The sequence below is a fragment of the Heterodontus francisci genome, chromosome 13, assembly GCF_036365525.1.
Source record: "Heterodontus francisci isolate sHetFra1 chromosome 13, sHetFra1.hap1, whole genome shotgun sequence".
NCBI lineage: Eukaryota > Metazoa > Chordata > Chondrichthyes > Heterodontiformes > Heterodontidae > Heterodontus > Heterodontus francisci.
The window spans coordinates 25,002,701-25,022,746 of NC_090383.1; the positions used below are offsets into that span (position 1 = coordinate 25,002,701).

Sequence of the window (20,046 nt, forward strand, 5' to 3'; positions counted from 1 at the left end):
TTCTGAGAAGTAAAAGCAATAGAGCAGTAATAGTAGGGGATTTCAACTACCTTAATATTAACTGGGATAAAATCAGGGTAAAAGGTTTAGAGGGCACAGAATTCTTAAAATGCATTGAGAAATTTCTTTAGCAAGTACATAACAAGCCCAACAAAAGGGGCAGTTGTGGACTTAGTTTAGGGGATAAAGCTGTGAAGGGGTATTAGTGGGAGAACATATTGGTGGTAACAGTTTCAGAAAAGGACAAAGATGGGAGTAAAAGTTCTCAATTGGTGAAATGTCAGTTTTATGAAACTGAGATATAATTTAGCAAAAGTGGAATGGAAACAACTACTTGAAGATAAATCTGTGCAGAGCAGTAAGAGGCATTCAAGGAGGAGATAGCAGGAGTTCAGAACAACTATGCTCCCAGAAGGAAAAAGGGTGAGACTCCCACATCTAGAGTCTTTTAGATGTCAAGGAGCATACTGGGTAGGATAAGGCAAAAAAGGGAAACTTATGTCAGATACTGAGAGCTTGTTACTGTAAAAAGCCGACGGGAGTATAAAAAGTGCAGGGGTGAAATTAAAAAGAAAATTAGGAAAGCAAAGATGGCATGAAATAATATTGACAAGTAAAATCAAGGAAAACCTAAAAGATGTTTTAAAAATACATGAAGAGCAAGAGAAAGAGTTGAGCCAAGTAAAGACCAAAAAGGTAACGTGTGTGGAGGCAGAAGACATGAGCATGGTTCTTCACGAATACTTTACGTCTGCCTTGACAAAAGAAGCGAATGATGCAAACAATGTAGTTAAGGAGGAAGAGTGTGAAATATTGAATGGGATAAACATAGAGAGGGGAAATATTAAGGGGTTTAGCATCTTTGAAAGTAGATAAATTGTGAGGCCCCAATGAAATGTATCACAGGCTGTTAAGAGAAGCAAGGGAGGAAATATCAGAGGCTCTCACCATTGTTGACCCTCAAACTAGGGTATCAACTGACATGGTGGACAAAAGACACCTGCACGAGATACTTCGTATAAACACTTTTATTGATACTTAAATCACTTATCTGCTGTTTTTTCACTTGTTAAACTTGTTCCAATAAATCACAAGACCCACGGCTTGGACTTAAATACTACCCGTTGCGAGGCGAGGTGATCAGTCTCCCTCTGATGGGCTCTCTTCACTGAAGTGGACTCAGGGTTCCCCTTCCGCGATGGTCCTGCAGGTCTTCTCCTTTTCAGGCTCCTAGTCTCCCCTTTTTATCCAGTTGTTCCCAGCCTCGAGAATGTCCTTAGTCACGTACATCCCTGATTTGGAGTCATCCGTTTGCTTAGTTCCAAAACAAAATACATCTGCTGGCCTTCCTTCTTATCTGTAACCTTGACACCACAGCATCTCACAGTCTCATCGAATATGTCTTATCACACACTGCCTAGCAGACCGGAAAACAATTACTTCAGCTGTTTCACAGTCCTCGTCCTTGTGTAAGGCTGGCAACTTTTCCCTTCATGCTCTGCAGATGCTTAGCTGTTAGCCATCTGGCTACAGTCCCCCCTTTGATCCATTAAGCGTTAGCAAATTGGATCACAAAGGAGCCCTGATCATACCCCACCTCGCAACAGCAGATATTCAAGTCCAGGCCATGTTACATTTACTTATAGCGATCATTCGTTCGCGTTTTCGCACATACCAGTCCAGTTCCAACTGCCCTTCCATTTCAACTTTCCAACATTTAAACATAATCATCTTATACATTTGATACATCAAAATCACAATCATACCAATAATCACAATGTGCGAAACAATTCTTATCCATGGATGTATCTGTATGTTCCCAATTCAAAATATCATCCCAACAGTTGGTTACTCTAATCGTTTCAATCTTTTGCCCGATTCCCTCGGCTTTCTGAATGACTTTGACAAATGTCGGGTGGGTTTTAACTAACTGTTTCTTGATCCATTGCAAGTCCTTGCGTAAAAGTCTAATGTTAGTTTCGTATTTTTCAAAATACCTTCCTAAACTCTGTTTAATTTCTTCCATGACATTAATCCTAGTTTCTTCTCTCTTATGTATATCAACCAGCTTGATTTGGCCCATCTTGGCTGGTATTGTCAGGGTTATATGGTTCCCAGGCTCATCCTGAACCTGTGCTGACGCCTCAAAGAACATCAGACTGGGAAATGCTGAGGGACAAATAATATACACTTGTCTATTCAATGGGACACTATAATAGTCAGTTCAAACTTTATGCGAACACACCAGGTAAATACTGAACCAGGTGCTTCACCGTCCAGTTGTGGCCCCGGGAATGGTCCATGATATGGATGACCCTTACTTTCTGATGCATCACGAGTTGAAACCATTTTGTGTTCTCCGGATATCATGACCTCTCCATATGGCTGTTCTCTGAAAGTGCGGGCCAGGTCAGACCTTGGTTCGGTGGATGTGATATTTAGCAGTCCATACATCACAAACACGATTAACAGCTTCATTTCAAATTACTTATTATCTGTAAAACACAAGGTAATTTCTGCTCTTATTTACAGTTTCTTATTATAGCCAATTAACCTGGCTGAGATCAAAATCATCATCCAGGCGATTTAAATGCCTGTTCCCCCATAAGCGAGTCCAGGTCGGGGAGGTCGGTATCTGCCTAGGCCTTCTTCACCTTTGGCCCTGATTCAGGGGTGGTTGTTGTTGTTGGCTCCCTTGAACATTCCCTATGGCCTGCTCAGCTTGCGGCACTTGTGGTAATGGCAAAGGGATAGGGGCCGGAGATGATGCTTCGCACACATCCAGCAACACATGATGCTAGTGGTTACTGTGTTTGCCAAACTATTTTAATTAGTTTACATGATACCATCCGGTCTTCCCAGAGTCCAGCTGGACTTTGTACACCGAGGGACTAACTTTGTCCACTATGGAGTGGGGGCCGAAATACTCCACCTTGCCGTTGAAAGTCTGATTGACAGTGACTGCGTTTACTTGCTCACCTATTGGGAGTTGCCATGGCTCTCCGTCTCGGGCGCCTTGCTTTGCCAATTCGTCTGCTCGTATGTTCCCAGCTGGGGAAGGGGCGCAGACGGTAAAGGTTTTCCGTCCGCTGATACAAAGCCTCTTGCTTCCCACAGGGGCAGGAAATCAGTTACACTGCTGCATACATACATGCTGTCCGAATATAGATCTACTGGTGGGGGAAATTTGTCGGGGTGGCTGACGACATACGCTATCACTGCTAAGTCGGCAGTCTGAGTGCTTATTTTAGCTGGCAGTTTTAAAGCTATCTCTGCTAGCGGTGTACCTTGGTAGTCTTCTGCATAGACACCACATCCTGTTTTCCTAATTCTGTCCTCCACTATGGAGGATCCATGAACAAAAATTTTTAGGGTCTAATTGCCAGGTTCCCCGCACCCCCCCCCCCCGCTTTTTGTTTTGGCACAAATGGTCCCTTGGGATCATGCGCAGTCAATACCTGACATTCATTGCTGCGCCATGATGGATCTATTCCTTTGGATGTGTTAAGGGTGGTGCAGAAACCTCCAGTATCCCATAAAAATTCGGTGGGGCGGCCTCCTACCTTACCTTCCACCAGAGATCGTCCCACACCATCCCATTTGGTGCTACACACCCATACTGGAGAGGCCTGACACCATCATCTGCTCGGATTTTGGGCCGGGCACTGAGGGTACAGAAGGTTGGGACAGTCTGTCTCCGTGACTGGGGCCATATGGGCAAATGCCTGCCCCTGTTCCCAAGGTCCCTCCAATGGTGGAGGTGGAGGGGGAAAATGATTTTGACCAGATCCCTGATGTTGGGGAGGTCGGGTGGCTGGTTCATGGCACTCTCCAGCATAATGGCCCAATCGACTGTAATTATAATATTGGCCCTGACAGTTATTTTGATTCCAGCCTCTGCCTACTGGGCAGGCTGCCAGGAGTTGTTATTTCTCCACCCCCCTCTTCGACCTTCATTTTTCCATACAGGGCCCTGACTCTGAATTTTAACTGGGTTCATTCGCCCTTCTTCAGACCGCTGCCTTGCATTCTCCTGCGCCTCCCTTTCCCAGGTGAGGGTCATGCGCCTAACTGCCCACTGTTCAGTATGGCCATTTTCCACTGGGGCAAAAAGCTCGCCTCCTTTCCTACTGCTTTCCTTTGCATGAGAGATCAACGTTCTGACCCACCGGGTTCTCTTAGGGGCTTCCAGTTCTGCCTGGTTAAGGCCTGACCCAAAGACATCATTAAAATGGACCCACAACCTATTGACAAACGTCGTTGGGTGTTCCCCTTTGCGCTGCCTGCACTTACTCAGTAAATCACCGGGGTCCCCTTTGTCGTATCACATAGCTGACAGAATGGCAGTTTTGGTTTCCTCAAAGGTTCCTTCCCCGTTAGCTCTATCCTCAGGCAGTGCAATGAGGATTGTTTTCCCCAAACACATAAGTACTAACCTTTGCTCTTCCCCTGCATCTACGCCATGTAGGGTCTCAAGTCTATGACAATGACTAAAGAACTCCCAAGGGTTGTGTCCCGGCTCTAGGGGTGTTACCTTCTTGGCTATTTCCGACAATTGCGCCACTGTAAGGGGAGTACTATAAGAAGTACTTCTGTTTTCAGCAGGTGCACCTCGGATCGTCGTTATCGGGTTCATTGGCACCGTCTCAGGCGGTGCAGAAGGGGCCACCGGCTTCTTGTTGTGCTGTGGCGGCGGATCAACCCAGCCCCAATCATGTTCTCCTTCCCCTTCTTGTTCTCCATACCTACAGGCTGCTTCATCTAGATTGCCCCAATCCACATCGTCATCATCATTCCCTTGCGTCTCCTGAAAAGCACATATCATACCTCGGCTGGTGGCAAGTTGACTTTTTAATCTATCTATTTCTCGCTGACACACTATGGTCGGCTCCTTTACGCTGCCCTTGTATGTGGAACTGGTGCAGTGCTTTAAGGGCCGCATGCAAATTGTAACATTTTTCATTTAACTCGGACATTAGCTGCCTCTTTCTTCTGGACTGCTCTCTCTCTCTCCTGGTGCACCTGTTCATATTGAGTTTGAAACTGACTCATATGAGTAACGTACATTTGTGCTTTACACTCCTCACACTTTTTCAAATCATCTGTCTCTTGCCTTGAGACTTCTGACTGTCCCCTCGAGTTCCACTTTTAACCTAACATTCTTCATTTCCTTTTCACACAATTCCCTCATATAACTGGCTATTGCTGTAGCCTTACTAAGCTTGGAGGCTTTGCTTGTTCTTTCCCTAGCCTCTTCCCAGTGTTTCTGTCCAATGGGTCCCGGGCCCTCAAAAACCTTATCAGCATATTCGACCCACTTGGTCCATTTACGCTTTAGGTACTCCCGGAGCATCTCCTCCCAATCTGGACAGGCATCTATCATTCTGCTGTTTGTCCGGCATGTCTATGGGTTGGACACGGTGTGACTTTCAGGCAATCACTTAACCGTACCCACCCAGGACGCCAAAATGTTGACCCTCAAACTAGAGTGTCAGCTGACGTGGCGGACAAAAGACACCTGCACGAGATACTTCGTATAAACACTTTTATTGATACTTAAATCACTTATCTGCTGTTTTTTCACTTGTTAAACTTGTTACTTGTTCCAATAAATCACAAGACCCACGGCTTGGACTTAAATACTACCCGTTGCGAGGTGAGGTGATCAGTCTCCCTCTGATGGGCTCTCTTCACTGAAGTGGACTCAGGGTTCCCCTTCCGCGATGGTCCTGCAGGTCTTCTCCTTTTCAGGCTCCTAGTCTCCCCTTTTTATCCAGTTGTTCCCAGCCTCAAGAATGTCCTTAGTCATGTACATCCCTGATTTGGAGTCATCCGTTTGCTTAGTTCCAAAACAAAATACATCTGCTGGCCTTCCTTCTTATCTGTAACCTTGACACCACAGCATCTCACAGTCTCATCGAATATGTCTTATCACACACTGCCTAGCAGACCGGAAAACAATTACTTCAGCTGCTTCACAGCTCCTCGTCCTTGTGTAAAGCTGGCAACTTTTCCCTTCATGCCTTGCACAGTTTTAGCTATTAGCCATCCGGCAACACCATCATTTTACAATCCTCTCTGGCTTCAGGTGTGGTGCCGGAGAACTGGACGCCTGCTAACATTGTTCTGTTGTTTAAAAAAAGGGAGAAAGGGATAGATCAAGTAATTACAGGCCAGTCAGCCTAACTATGGTGGTGGACAAATTATTGGAAAAAATTGAGGGACAATATTAATTGTCATTAATTGGCATGGATTTATTAAGGGAAGGTCATGCCGGACTAACCCGATTGAATTTTTTTGAGGCGTTAACAAGGAGGGTCAATGAGGGTAGTGCGTTTGATGTAGTCTATATGGATTTTAGCAAGGCATATAGAAGATACCGCATGGCAAACGCCTCAGAAAAGTAAAAGCCCATGAGATCAAAGGGAAAGTGGCAAGTTGGGTCCAAAATTGGCTCAGTGGCGGGAAGCAAAGGTAATGGTTGACGGGTGCATTTGTGACTAGAAGGCTGTTTCCAGTTGAGTCCCGCATAGTTCAGTACTGGGTCCCTTGCTTTTCGGGGTATATATCAATGACTTAGACTTAAATGTAGGGGGTACGATTCAGAAGTTTTCAGGTGACACAAAAATTGGCCATGTGGTTGATAGTAAGGGAGAAAGCTGTAGACTGCCGAAAGATAACAACAGACTGGTCAGGTGGACAGAAAAGTGGGCAATGGAATTCAATCTGGAGAAGTGCATGGTAATGCATTTGGGAGGACAAAAAAAAGTCAAGGAAATACTCAATAAGTAGTTGGATACCAAGAAGTGCGGAGGAACAGAGGGACCTTGGACTGCCTGCCCAAGATATCTGAAGGTAGAAAGATAGGTAGATAAGGTGGTTAAGAAGGCATATGGTATACTTTCCTTTATTAGCTGAGGCATAGGGTATAAGAGTAGGGAGATTATGGTAGAATGGTATAAAAAACTAATTAGGCCACAGCTAGAGTACTGCATACAGTTCTGGTCAACACATTACAGGAAGGGTCTGATTGCACTAGAGATGGTACATAGGATGTTCCCAGGACTGGAAAATTTTACCTATGAAGAAAAATTGGATAGGTTGGGGTGTTTCCTTTGGAACAGAGGCAGCTGAGGGGAGATTTGATTGAGGTGTATAAAATTATGAAGGGGGGAGATAGAGTGGAAATGAAGGGACTATTTTCCGTAACAGAAAGGTCTATGACCAGGGGCATAGATTTAAAGTAATTGATACAAAGATTAGAGGGGAGTGAGAAGCTTTCTTCACCCGGGGGTGGTGGGCATCTGGAACTCATTGCCTGATAGAGATAGAAACATTCATTGCATTTAAAAAGTACTTGGATATTCATTTGAAGTTCCGTAACCTACAGAGCTATGGATTGAGCTAAAGTGGGATCAGCCTGGATAGCTCTTTTTCAGCTAGCACAAACACGATGGCCTCCTTCTGTATCGTAAATTTCCATGAAATGAAAAAAAAAGGCTCATAGTCCATAAGAGAAGATTTAGCCAATTTGATACTGTTATGGCCAGGTGAGGAGGGGGTCTCAGGCTCCCCTCTTGCCCCTTCCTCTTATTTGACTGCAACAGGGTTTATTCCTTTTAAACAGTGATTTTGCTCACCACCTCTGTGAGTGTTTAACCTTTCTCCTTTACTGTGATCATGAAAGAACCAATCGGACAGGTTTTCTTGAGTTTAAACAAGAGGTTAGTTTATTATACTTAACACTCGAACCCGATTTAAAAATATGCTACACATTCAGGTACACATTCACACGAGAATCACACACATAAATAGATTACAGGAGGGAAAATAGATTTGGCAGTTGGATTAAAGTCCAGAATAAATGGAATTTAACTATAATCTGTAAAGTGGATGATCCAAACGTCCGCGGTTGAAGCTGTATTCTTGAAGTTCTTGGTTGGTCAAAGTGTATTTTGGTGGCTTGCTTTGCTTAGGGTTTTCCTGAAAGCAGAATCTATAGTTAGCTCTCTTCCCCTGGTTGCTGGCTGTAATGGGCTTGAGGCTTGGAGGATCCCCCAGTTGCAGACAGTTTTCAAACTTGATCTTTTTTGAGGAGAGGGAAAGGGAGAGAGAGAAAAAGGGAAGCACACTGCTTTCTGCTGTTGCACACTCTGTTACAGCTTGTCTTCGGTCTGAGTGACAAAATTTCTAGTTTCTTCAGTGATTAGCAGGCGGTCACATGGTTCTCTCAATCCCCTTTGTTTCTAAAGAGGTTTTTCTGGAATCTTCTAATGAAATTCACGGTTCTACATGCCCCAGGATGCCCATTCACACTTGGAGGGTGTTGATTCTTTCAAAGACAATGTGTGAAGATGGCCTTGACTGCCCTGCTAACGAAGCCATTTGAGGTAATTCAATCACTTAGAGCAAGCCTGGCTGGCCTTCTTGTTAGACCTTTTGTCTCCAGCTCAATCTCCTGGTGTTTCAGATATAAATGGCAGTGGCCATCTTGGCTGCTAGTTTTTAAAAAAAAAGTTACTGTAGGGTTTTTTCCCCATTAAAAGTCTAATTAAGGTTCCAACTGATGAAATTAATTTTTCCCATTTGGCATGTCGGGTTTTCCTGACACCTCCATCCCATGCGGAATGAAATGCGATGATAGGAGCATCTGATTATAGGAGTGGAAAAGAAAAAGAGGAAAACACACATTCATTCTCATTTACTCCCCAAATTCACTCATGAACCTTCGACTTCTGCAGCTGCTTTTTCTCTGCAACAGCAACGCTGTTTTAATTTTCCTTTTTGGAGTTTGTCTGGGATGGTCATGTGTTGTCAAATGGGGTTGAAGTTTCTCTACTATCAATTTGCAATATCCTGGGGATGTGCATTTCAATAAACATGTGGTTGTTTGTGAAACTTGGGGTCTGCAAATTTCCATTATTGTTTGGGGCAAGTTCTCCTGTATGTACAAGCTTTAACCCCTCAACTGCTGCTTTTGCAACACGTAGTTTTAACCATTCAGGTTCCAGCACCTTGATAATTTTTCTCCCGATATTGGTAGTGGGTAATAGATTGGTTTAAAGCCCCTGTGAGGTTTTGGAGATTTCCTCTGGGCCCTTGTTCTTGCTGAATTTTGAATTGAAATGGTTGGGTTTGATTAACTTTGGGCTTGGGCCCTGATCATTGGGTTCTTCAGTGGGTAGATCTACTCTGACCTCACTTTTAGTTCTCTGGTGAGTCACACAAGTGCTGTTCACTTTAGGGCATTTTTGTTTCTCTTTTCCCTTTACTGTGGGGAGGGTCGCCTTGCTAATCATCCCCATGTCCTTTGGGACATTCCTGCTCGTAAGTGTCGGTCCAGCTTTCACTGCATCACACTCACTGTTGATTTGCCTTTTTTGGAACTTTCCTTGTCCCTGCAGGTTGCGGTAAATACTGTTACCAGTCTTGGTAGGGTGCCTCTTTGGCCTGCATTTACGTGGGAGAATGTGTCGTCTAATCTTTCCAACATTTCAGGTTTGGCTAACTGGACAGTAGGGGGTTCCATTTGGGATCCTCCATGCCCTCCTTTAACCTGCCCTCATTGTCCTTTTCGTCCCCTTCCTGCCTGACTGTCTGACAGACCTGTGCTTGTCTCTCCCCTTTTGTTTTTGGCAGGGGTCCCACAAAAGCCACCAGCAATCTGCTGAAGGGTTCCCCAAAAGCCGGTATGGGAGAATTAGGGGTGTAGGCTTTACTGCAGGTTGGGACTTCCCCACAACCTGGCATGTGGGGCAAATTTTACAGATCACCACATCTTTGTGGAGTTTTGACCAGTCAAAATGCTGTCTTATGCAAGCTCTGGTTTTTTGCACACCAACATGTCCAGCCGTTGCAAGCTCATGGGCCATTCTTAATATTTCTTTATGGTACCTCGGTGGCACCACTATCCGGTGAACCACTGTCCACTTTTCATCTGCAGGTCTGTGAGGAGGTCTCCGCTTCCTCATCAGCACCTCATTCTTTAAATAGTAGCACTCTGGGACTCTGCTTCAAATTCGGTTTGGACAGTCGGTGCAAACTACTTTAATATTGGGTCGGCTCGTTGAGCCTCAACTAGGGACGATCTGTTTAACCCATCCTTTGGGTCCTCTAACTTCCCAAATGAGGTTTCCGATAACCAGACAATAGTGTTATCTGTTTGCAGTGCCAGTTCAGCCTCCTCTGATGGAGCTTTTATTTTCCCAAAAATATACTTTATTCATAAAAATCTGTAAAAAAGTACATTACAAAACAGCACCTAGTTGACATTCCAAAGAGTGCAAAGGAAATCAGTTTTCTTCAATACAGGAGTGAGTTGCCTCACAACCCTTCTATTCCATTTGATATGCCATGTACATTTTACAGCAAACCCATATTTGGTGTATACAGCCCGAGGGGTTTCCCATGGGTCCAGCCCCTTAGTTCACTATGGAGGGAGGACCTTACACAGTGGTCTTTCCCCACTGAGCCTTTGCAGCGGCTGCCCCAAGCTTTAGTGCGTCCCTCAGCACGCAGTCCTGGACCTTGGAATATGCCAGTCTGCAACACTCGGTCGTGGACAACTCTTTGCGCTGGAAGACCAGCGAGTTTCAGGCAGACCAAAGAGCATCTTTCACCGAATTGATGGTCCTCCAGCAGCAGTTGTTTCTCTTGGTGTGCGTCCCTAGGAACAGCCCGTAAAGCAGACTCCTGTGTTACAGAGCTGCTTGGGATGACAAAAACCACTGCATCTCTTTCCACACCTGATGGAGCTGGTTTGGCCATGGACCGAGTCACTGCAGAGTCAGGGGAAATTCTGGGGACCATCTCCTGAAACTGCTCTGTCTGTCTGACCTCTTTCGGTCAATCTACCCCTACTGGGGAAGTTACCACCTTTGTCCCCGGCAGATCATTACCCAGGAGCAGGTTAACTGTGTCCACAGGCAAACGAGGGACAATCCCCACGGTCATCGGTCCCGAAACTAGGCCACACTTCAAGTGCACTTGATATAAAGTTATGGGCATACACTGCCCTCCGATACTATTCACTAGCACCCTAGCATTTACTGCACTCTCTAGGGGAAAGGTCCTGCCTTTTCCCAGCAGAAGGGATCTGGTGGCCCCTGTATCCCTGAGTATGACTTTCTTGTCCCACTCAAGGGGTAATGGTCACTTTTTCTTGGGATATAAAATCCTGATAACCTCCAGGGGTTTTGTTAAATTTTCCTGCACCCACAACAACTATGTTGATTGGCTCTTACTGCTGCAGTTAAATCACAGCCTGCTCTGCTGTGCTTTCCATCAGGGCCACTTCTCTTGCACTGTGCCCTGATTAATCCTACAGGTTTTCCCTGTAATTTCTGGCAGTCAGCTCGAAGGTGACCTGCCTTGTTACAATGGAAACACACAGGCCTTCGGGTCTCAATCCTGCTCTTAGCACCATCTTTTTTGGCTTGAGGAGGGCCCCTTGTGTGTCCAGCTTTCCGTTCTCGCCCATGGCTGTTCGGGCTCCTATCACCCTCCCACCTTTTATCCTTTTTGGGTTTGTGGGAGTGACTAGGGAGGAGTTTTCCTTGGGGTAAGGACTTATGTACGAGGGTAAATTCATTAGCCAGAACTGCAGCCTGCCTGGCTCTTTGAACCTGTTGTTCCTCTACGTGGGTTTCAATAGAAAGGAGAAGTGAGGTTTTAAATTCCTCGAGAAGAATCACCTCTCTGAGGTTTTCATATGTGGGCTGTACCTTAAATGTCCTTATCAACTGGTCAAAAGCAAGCTGCTTAACTCTTTCAAACTCGAGGTAAATTTGGTTAGGCTGCTTTCGGAGGGCTTGGAATTTCTGGCGGTACGCTTCCAGTACTAGCTCATATGCCCCCAGGATAGCATTTTTTAGTGATCTCATAATCTGATGAATTTTCATTTGATAACAGTGAGTAAACCTCATGGGCTTTTCCTGTTAGCTTGCTTAGCAACAACAGAGTCCAGCTCCTGGCCGGCCATCTCAGCTGTCTTGCAAGCTTTTCAAAAGTGACAAAAAATGCTTCCATATTAATTAAGTAATAAAGAAGGCAAATGGAATTTTAGCCTTTATTGCTAGGGGGTCGGAGTTTAAAAATAGGGAAGTCTTGTTACAACTGTACAGGCTGTTGGTAAGGCTGCACCTGGTGTACTGTGTACAGTTTTGGTCCCCGTATTTAAGAAAGGAGACAGTTCAAAAGAGATTCACTAGGTTGATTCGTGGGATGAAGGGGTTGACTTATCAAGAACGGCTAAATAGGTTAGGCCTTTATTCATTAGAATTTAGAAGAATGAGGGGTGATCTTATTGAAATGTACAAAATTCTGAGGGGGCTTGACAGGGTAGATATTGAGAAGATGTTTCCACAAGTGGGGGAATCTCGAACTAGGGGACATAGTTACAGAATAAGGGGACACTCATTTAAAACTGAGATGCGAAGGAATTTCTTCTCTCAGAGGGTAATGAATGTCTGGAATTCTCTACCCTAGAGAGTTGTGGAGGCTAGGTCACTGAAAGTATTTGAAGAGGAGGTAGATAGATTTTTGAAATATAGGGGAATTGAGGGCTATGAGGAGCTGGCATGAAAGAGGAGTTGAGGTCTGGGACAGATCAGCCATGATCTTATTGAATGGTGGGGCAGGCTTGAGGGGCCGAAAGGCCTATTCCTGTTCCTATTTCTTATGTTCTTAGGTACATCTCCCTCATTGAACTTTGGAATCAACTGGGAGAACTTTAAGAGCTCAGCACATAGTCCTGAACTAAGGGAAGCTTCCTGACTACCATGCTTTCACTGTGGGTATTGTGTCACACCTCCTCTCACCTCCCCGCCTAATTAATTCAAGCCACCTTAGCTCACTTTCCTCCTTCTCCTTCTGGAAAGTTCTCTTTTTCCCTTCCTTGATATTCTCTCTGTTCTTTCTCTCTAGAATTCCAACTCCACTCTCCTCTTTTCTAATTGTATTTTTGCTAACATTACCCTGTCTGTTTCTGAATGTTCAGGTTCAAGTGAAAAATGGTTGGCCACAAGTCTTAGGATTTTGGATTTCTTAGCTTTTGCACGGAAAGCAATCCCTAACTGCCCAGCCACATTCCTCAACTCTTCAATAGGTAGGGCCTTTAACCTATCCCAAGATATTTCACCCTGGCTTGGGAAGGCACTGGTCTCAGATATGGGCATGTTAGTATTCTAGCAGCAAAAACTACAAGAAAACCTGTATTGAAGGTTTTTATTTAGATATTATGATTAGAGATTAGATTAGAGAGATACAGCACTGAAACAGGCCCTTCGGCCCACCGAGTCCGTGCCGAACATCAACCACCCACCTATACTAATCCTACACTAATCCCATATTCCTACCAAACATCCCCACCTGTCCCTATATTTCCCTACCACCTACCTATACTAGTGACAATTTATAATGGCCAATTTACCTATCAACCTGCAAGTCTTTTGGCTTGAATTGATATTATGATAGGGATCAATTTGATTTTCCACTTCCAATTTCTTCTTTGTCATTGGTTACGATCCCGGACTATAGCCCCCAAATTTCTGTTATGGTCAGGTGAGGAGGGGGTCTCTTATCTGACTGCAACAGGGTTTATTCCTTTTAAACAGTGATTGTGCTCACCACCTCTATGAGTGTTTTACCTTTCTCCTTTACTGTGATCGTGAAAGAACCAGTCGGACAGGTTTTCTTGAGTTTAAACAAGAAAGAGGTTAGTTTATTATACTTAACCCTCTAACCCAGTTTAAAAATACGCTACACATTCAGGTACACATTCACACGAGAATCCCACACACAAATAGATTACAGGAGGGAAAATAGATTTGGAAGTTGGATTAAAGTCTGGAATAAATGGAACTTAAATACAGTCTGCAAAGTAAATGATCCAGTCATCCTCGGCTGAAGCTGTATTCTTGAAGTTCTTGGTTGGGCAAAGTGTATTTTGGCTGGCTTGCTGGCAGTGCCATCTTGCTTGCTAGTTTTTTTAAAAAGTTACTATAGGGTTTTTTCCCATTAAAAGTCTAATGTAAGTTTCCAACGGATAAATTAATTTTTCCCATTTGGCGTATAGGCTTTTCCTGACAATATTCAAATCTAAACTACTTAATCAACTACTTAGAGTCAAAATGTATTTGCCCAATTTTGACACTTTAAGTAATGCACTGACATTGTTGTAACAAAATGAGGCAAAGTTTCTAGTAGCATAGAGGTCCACCATAAATAGTGTATTCTCCCCTCACACTACTCAGCTGAGAGCACTGCAGTTAATATAAACAGCAGTTATCAGTAGATGACACAAGCTGCCATTTTCTAGCCTTAGTATTTGTGTTATTGGCTTATATGGACATTTCTTAAGCAGGGAAGGTCCCGAATCAAAAATCTCAAGTTTCCAACAATCACACATGCCCAATCTTGAAAATAAAGCTGGGCCATTTAGTGTGAAATCTGGAAGCACTTTTTCACAGAAAAGGATTGTGGCAATCTGGGACTTCTCCCAAATGGTTGTGGGTGCTGGATCAGTTGAAATGTTCAAGACTGAGATTGATAAATTTTTGTTGGGTAAGGGTATCAAGGGATATGGATCAGAGGCAAGTAAATGAAGTTGAGGTACAGATTAGCCATGATCTAATTGAATGGTGGTACAGGCTCGAGGGGCTGATTGGCCTCCTCCTGTTCCGATGTTCCCAATCTTGCATAAGCACCTGTTCCCTTTTGCTGCTGGTGCTCCAAACTCCTACAATGTAAAGCCAGGCAGACTCCAGAGTACCATAAGCGTTAGCACATTGTAGAAATGCTTCAAGTTGCAGTGTTTCTTCAAATATAACTTCAACATGATCAGGGAACTCTTCACTACCAGAATAAAATCAGGTGTTCACAAAGTGCCTGTATAAGCACCAGCTCTCTGCAGAGGGCTGAGTTCATTAAAAACCCTTTATTTTAGGTTACATAAAACCTCAGCAACTAAAGTTGAGTGGTGCAAATGCAGTTTTAATTTTATTGCAGAAGTACAAGTCCCTTTTCAGAAGAGCATATGAAAGTAGAGAGAAAAAAAACAGATGGATATTTCTTTTACTGCAAACATATAATAGGGAGATAATCCTACCAATTTGGTTCTATAATGTTGAGATGTAATGGCTTCTCTTCACCACAAACTGTTTTCTTAAATCCCTCTCCCTTGCCTCCTCCACCCTCACTTCCAACAAGTGCAAGGTGGTCATGGACTTTGTTGTCATGAGGAGGGCACTATCCGTTCAGCTGCCTCTGCTGCTCCCCTCCCTTCTCCTAACCACCGGTCAAACCTTCTCTAAGATTCCCCCCTGCCCCAGCCCTTAATTTACAGCTTGCTCTAGTTTCTTTCCCATCTCTCCTCATGTCATCTCCAAACTCATCTTGTCCATGAGCCCCACCACCCTATTCCCATTAAACTGCTGACCACCCAATTTCCATTCCTGGCTCCCATGTTAACTGTCCTCTCACGTCAGGTACTGCCCTCCACCCCTTCAAATCTGCCATCACCCTTCGCCTCAAAAAATCCACCCTCAATCCCTCTGTTCTTGCAGACTATTGTCCCTTCTCCCTTTCCTCTCCCACATCTGTACCATCTTTCCCTAACTCCAAATTTGAATCACTCCAATCAGGATTCCACTCCTGCTACAGTAACAATCCTTAACAAAGTCAAAAATTACATCCTATATAACTGCGACAAACTATTCCTCCGCGTTCTTCTCGACCTGTCTGAATCTTTTGACATGGTTGATTGCACCATCCTCTTCCAATGCCTCGATTCTGTTGTCCAGCTGGGTGAAACTGCACCATTCTTAACTATCCAGTCATAGCCACAGAATCTGCAATGGCTTCTCTTTCCGCTCATGCAGCATTACCTCTGGAGTCCTCCATGGATTTATTCTTGGCCCCCTCCTATTTCTCATCTGCATGTGGCCTCTCAGTGACATTATCTTGCCAAGGATGAAAATTTTAAAATTGAAGTATTGGCAGACCGGGAGCTAACGTAGGTCAGCAAGTACAGGGCTGATACTTGAGTGGGATTTGGGTGCAAGTTAGAATATGGGCAGCAGAGTTTTGGATGAGCTCAAGTTTATGGAGAGTGTAAGATGGGAGGCCAGTTTGAAGATCTTTGGAATAGTCAAGTTTAAAGGCAACAAGGGCATGGATGAGCAGCAGATGAGCTGAGGCAGTTACAGAGTCAGGTGATGTTACGGAGGTGAAAGTAGTATTAATGATGGCGTGGAAATGTGGTTGGAAAGTCACCTTGGGGTCAAGTGTGAAACCAAGGTTGCAAATTGTCTGGCTCAGCCTCAGACATCCACGGAGGAATGTTTCAGCAACAAATGTCACCATCTCTCCAGACTTCTCCACTGTCTCTAAATTGTCAGAATGCTTATCCGACTTCCAGTACTGAATGAGCAGAAATTTCCTCCAATTAAACACTGGGAAGACAGAAGCCACCATCTGTAGTCCTTGCCACAAACTCTGTTCCTTGGCCATTGGCTCCATTTCTCTCCTTGGCTGAGGCTGAACCAGATCGTTTGCATTCTTCATATCATATTTGAATACAGAGCCATGCCATCATTATGTCTTCCTTCGTCCATCTCTAACATCATCCAATTCCCCTACTGCCTTAGTTCATCTGCTGCTGAAACACTCGTCGATGCCTTTATTACCTCGAGACTTGACTGTTCCAATGCTCTCCTGACCGTCCTCCCATATTCCATTCTCCATAAACTTGAGTTCATCCAAAACTCTGCTACTCATATCCTAACTTGCACTAAGTCACCCATCACCCCTTGCTCGCTGACCTACATTGGCTTCTGGTCCAGTAATGACTCAATTTTTAAATTCTCATATGACTGTATTGGTGCCATTTCCTGCTCCCACCCCGAACTGGAAAACTATCAACTTTGCTTCCAATTTCCACCCTTCTCTCACCTTTACATGGTCCATCTCCAACACTTTCCTTCCTTTCCTTGACTTCACTGTCTTCATCTCTGGGGATAGGTTGTCTACCAATATTCATAAGAAGCCCACCGACTCCCACAGCTACCTCGGCTACACTTCTTCACACCCTGCCTCTGTAAGGACTCCATTCTATTCTCTCAGTTTTTCTGTCTCCGACGCATCTGCTCTGATGATGCAACCTTCCACAACAGCGCTTCTGATATGTCTTCCTTTATCCTCAACCGAGGATTCCCCCCCCACTATGGTTGACAGGGCCCTCGACCGTGTCCGGCCCATTTCCCGCACCTCTACCCTCACCCCTTCCCCTCCCTCCCAGAACCGCGACAGGGTTCCCCTTGTCCTCACTTTCCACCCCACCAGCCTCCACATCCAAAGGATCATCCTCCGCCATTTCCACCACATCCAGCGTGATGGCACTACCAAACGCATCTTCCCCTCCCCTGTCAGCATTCCAAAGGGATCGTTCCCTCCACGACACCCTCATCCACTCCTCCATTACCTCCAACACCTCGTCCCCTTTCCATGCAATCGCAGGAAGTGTAACACCTGCCCCTTTACCTCCTCTCTCCTCACGATCCAAGGCCCCAAACACTCCTTTCAGGTGAAGCAGCAATTTACTTGTACTTCTTTCAATTTAGTATACCGTATTCGCTGCTCACAATGTGGTCTCCTCTACATTGGGGAGACCAAACGGAGATTGGGTGACCGCTTCGTGGAACACCTTCGCTCAATCCGAAAGCATGACCCTGAGCTTCCAGTTGCTTGCCATTTCAAAACACCCCCCCCACTCTTATACCCACATCTCTGTCCTGGGATTGCTGCAGTGTTCCAGTGAACATCAACGCAAGCTCAAGGAACAGCATCTCATTTACCAATTAGGCACGCTACAGCCTGCCGGACTGAACATTGAATTCAATAATTTCAGAGCATGACAGGCCCCCCTTTTTTACTTTGTTATTTTTTCTTTTTTTCTTACTTATTTGTTTATTTTATTTTAGTTTGTTTCATCATTCATTTTTCTACCATGTGCCTACCCACAGTTGTTTGTGATTCTTTCTATTAACACCCTCTTTGCACTAATGCTTTGTCTTTCAACACACTATTAACATACTGTTGGTCTTTGCTCCATGACCTTCTGGTCAGTTATTCTCTGTGTGACCCTCTGTCCTATCAACACCTTGCCCTTTGTTATCTCATGGCCCACCCCCGTTTTATTTGCTTAAAACCTATTACATTTCTGACATTTGCCAGTTCTCATGAAGGTTCACTGACCTGAAACATTAACTCTGCTTTGCTCTTCACAGATGCTGCCAGACCTGCTGAGTATTTCCAGCATTTCTTGTTTTTATTTCAGATTTCCAACATCTGCAGTATTTTGCTTTTATTTAAAATTCTTATCTTTGTTTTCAAATACATCGATGATCTCTCCCCTCTCTATTTCTGTAACTTCCTCTAGCCCTACACAATCTCTGTGCTCCTTCAATTCCGGCTTGTTGAGCATTCCCAATTTCAATCTCTCCACTACCGGCGACTATGCTTTCAGCTGACTAGGCTCTAAATTCTAGAATTCAATCCCTAAACCCCTCTCTCTACCTCTTTCTCCTCCTTTAAGGCACTTTTAAAACCTCTTTCTTTGACAAGCTTTTGGTCATCTGTCCTAATATCTGCTTATGTGACTTGGTGCCAAATTTGTTTGATTATGCTCCTGTGAAGCACCTTGGGATGTTTTACTACATTAAAGGCACTACATAAATGCAAACTGTTGTTGTTGACATGAGGAAGTGAAGGGTACATGTTTACATAAGCTAATTATTTGCATATTAGTCATCAAGATAGGGTTAAATGGTTACATGTAAGCTTTTAATTCTCAAGGACAACCTGAAATTCAAATTCGCAACTTGAGACCTAAATGGTGGCACAGTGCGAGAGAGCGTTGCACTCTTGTGCACTTGATATTCCTCATAGTAAGGGATCAAAAATTGTTTATGGCCCATTTTTAGGTCCATAAACAACAGTGCAGGGAGCATGTGCCCCAACCTGGAACTCAAGACCAGTGTGAAATTGAAGTTTGGACCTTTTGCCAAAAATGCAAGTGCACTGCTTGTTGCTTCTCCAGAGGCAGCTTGCCAAGTTAAAACAACATGCATTTCAAGCCCTTTGCCTCACTGGCAGAGGCCCCGAGGTAAGTCCTGGGGATGGTAGTAAAGAGTGATGGGAAGGGGACTAATTGTTGGCAGCATCCCTCAGAATCTGGTGGAGCTGGGAGGAGCATTTCTGCTAGGGTGACTTCCTTATGCAACTGTGGAAAAGATTTTGATCTCTGCACAGTACTCGACTGGCTGCAGCATTTGGAGAACTGTGGACACAAATTCACATTTTGTCACTCCATGGCATGGCATAGCATGATGCTGCAGGGGGTGGAAAGTTTTGTGATGTGGGTACAGTAACAAAGGCTTTTACTTTTATTTTCAGGATAACTCTGCCATAGCCATAAAATTGGAAGAGGCACATACACTCTGCAAGAAGGAAGAAAGTAAGCAGACAGCTTTGGGTGAACAAAACAGAAAACAAGATCCAAAAGGAGGCTTCAGGAACTCCTTCCGGAAGTTATTCAGGAAGAAGTAAGAGAAATTATAAACTGAGGTTCTGAAATCTGAGAAAATATATTCACAGTATTATAGTAACAATTATTTCAGTGTTCAATATCTACTCATATTACACAATTTGCATAGATATCAGGTTTTTATTAGTTGGCTTGCAGTGAGACTTTGGCTCAGTAGTAGCATTTCCCACCTGGAGTCAGAAGGCAAAAGGTTCAAACCCTGTTCCAGAAGGTCCCAGTGAATGGAGACTAAAGCTCTTGCTTGAAATGCTGGGTTGACATTCAGTGGGATACTTGCATCTGGTGTTGTGCTTTTGGGTGTGGGTGCCCCCTCCTCCTACCTCATTGTATGGATTATGGAAGCCTATAAAACCCTCCTGCCCTATGAATTGATATAAATATGGTTGCACCCATGGAAGGAGTGTTCACATTACAAACTGATAGACTGTTACAGCCTGTGAATC

The 20,046-nt window shown here is 44.3% G+C and overlaps 1 protein-coding gene across 1 annotated transcript in view; it reads left to right on the forward strand.

Moving 5' to 3' along the window:
* Positions 1–20,046, forward strand: part of LOC137376697 (rho guanine nucleotide exchange factor 33-like) — a 44,386-nt gene that overhangs the window by 23,935 nt on the left and 405 nt on the right. The window contains exon 5 of the mRNA XM_068045672.1: positions 19,453–19,601. Coding sequence (XP_067901773.1) covers positions 19,453–19,601 — 149 coding nt within the window. The remainder of the gene's footprint in view (positions 1–19,452; positions 19,602–20,046) is intronic.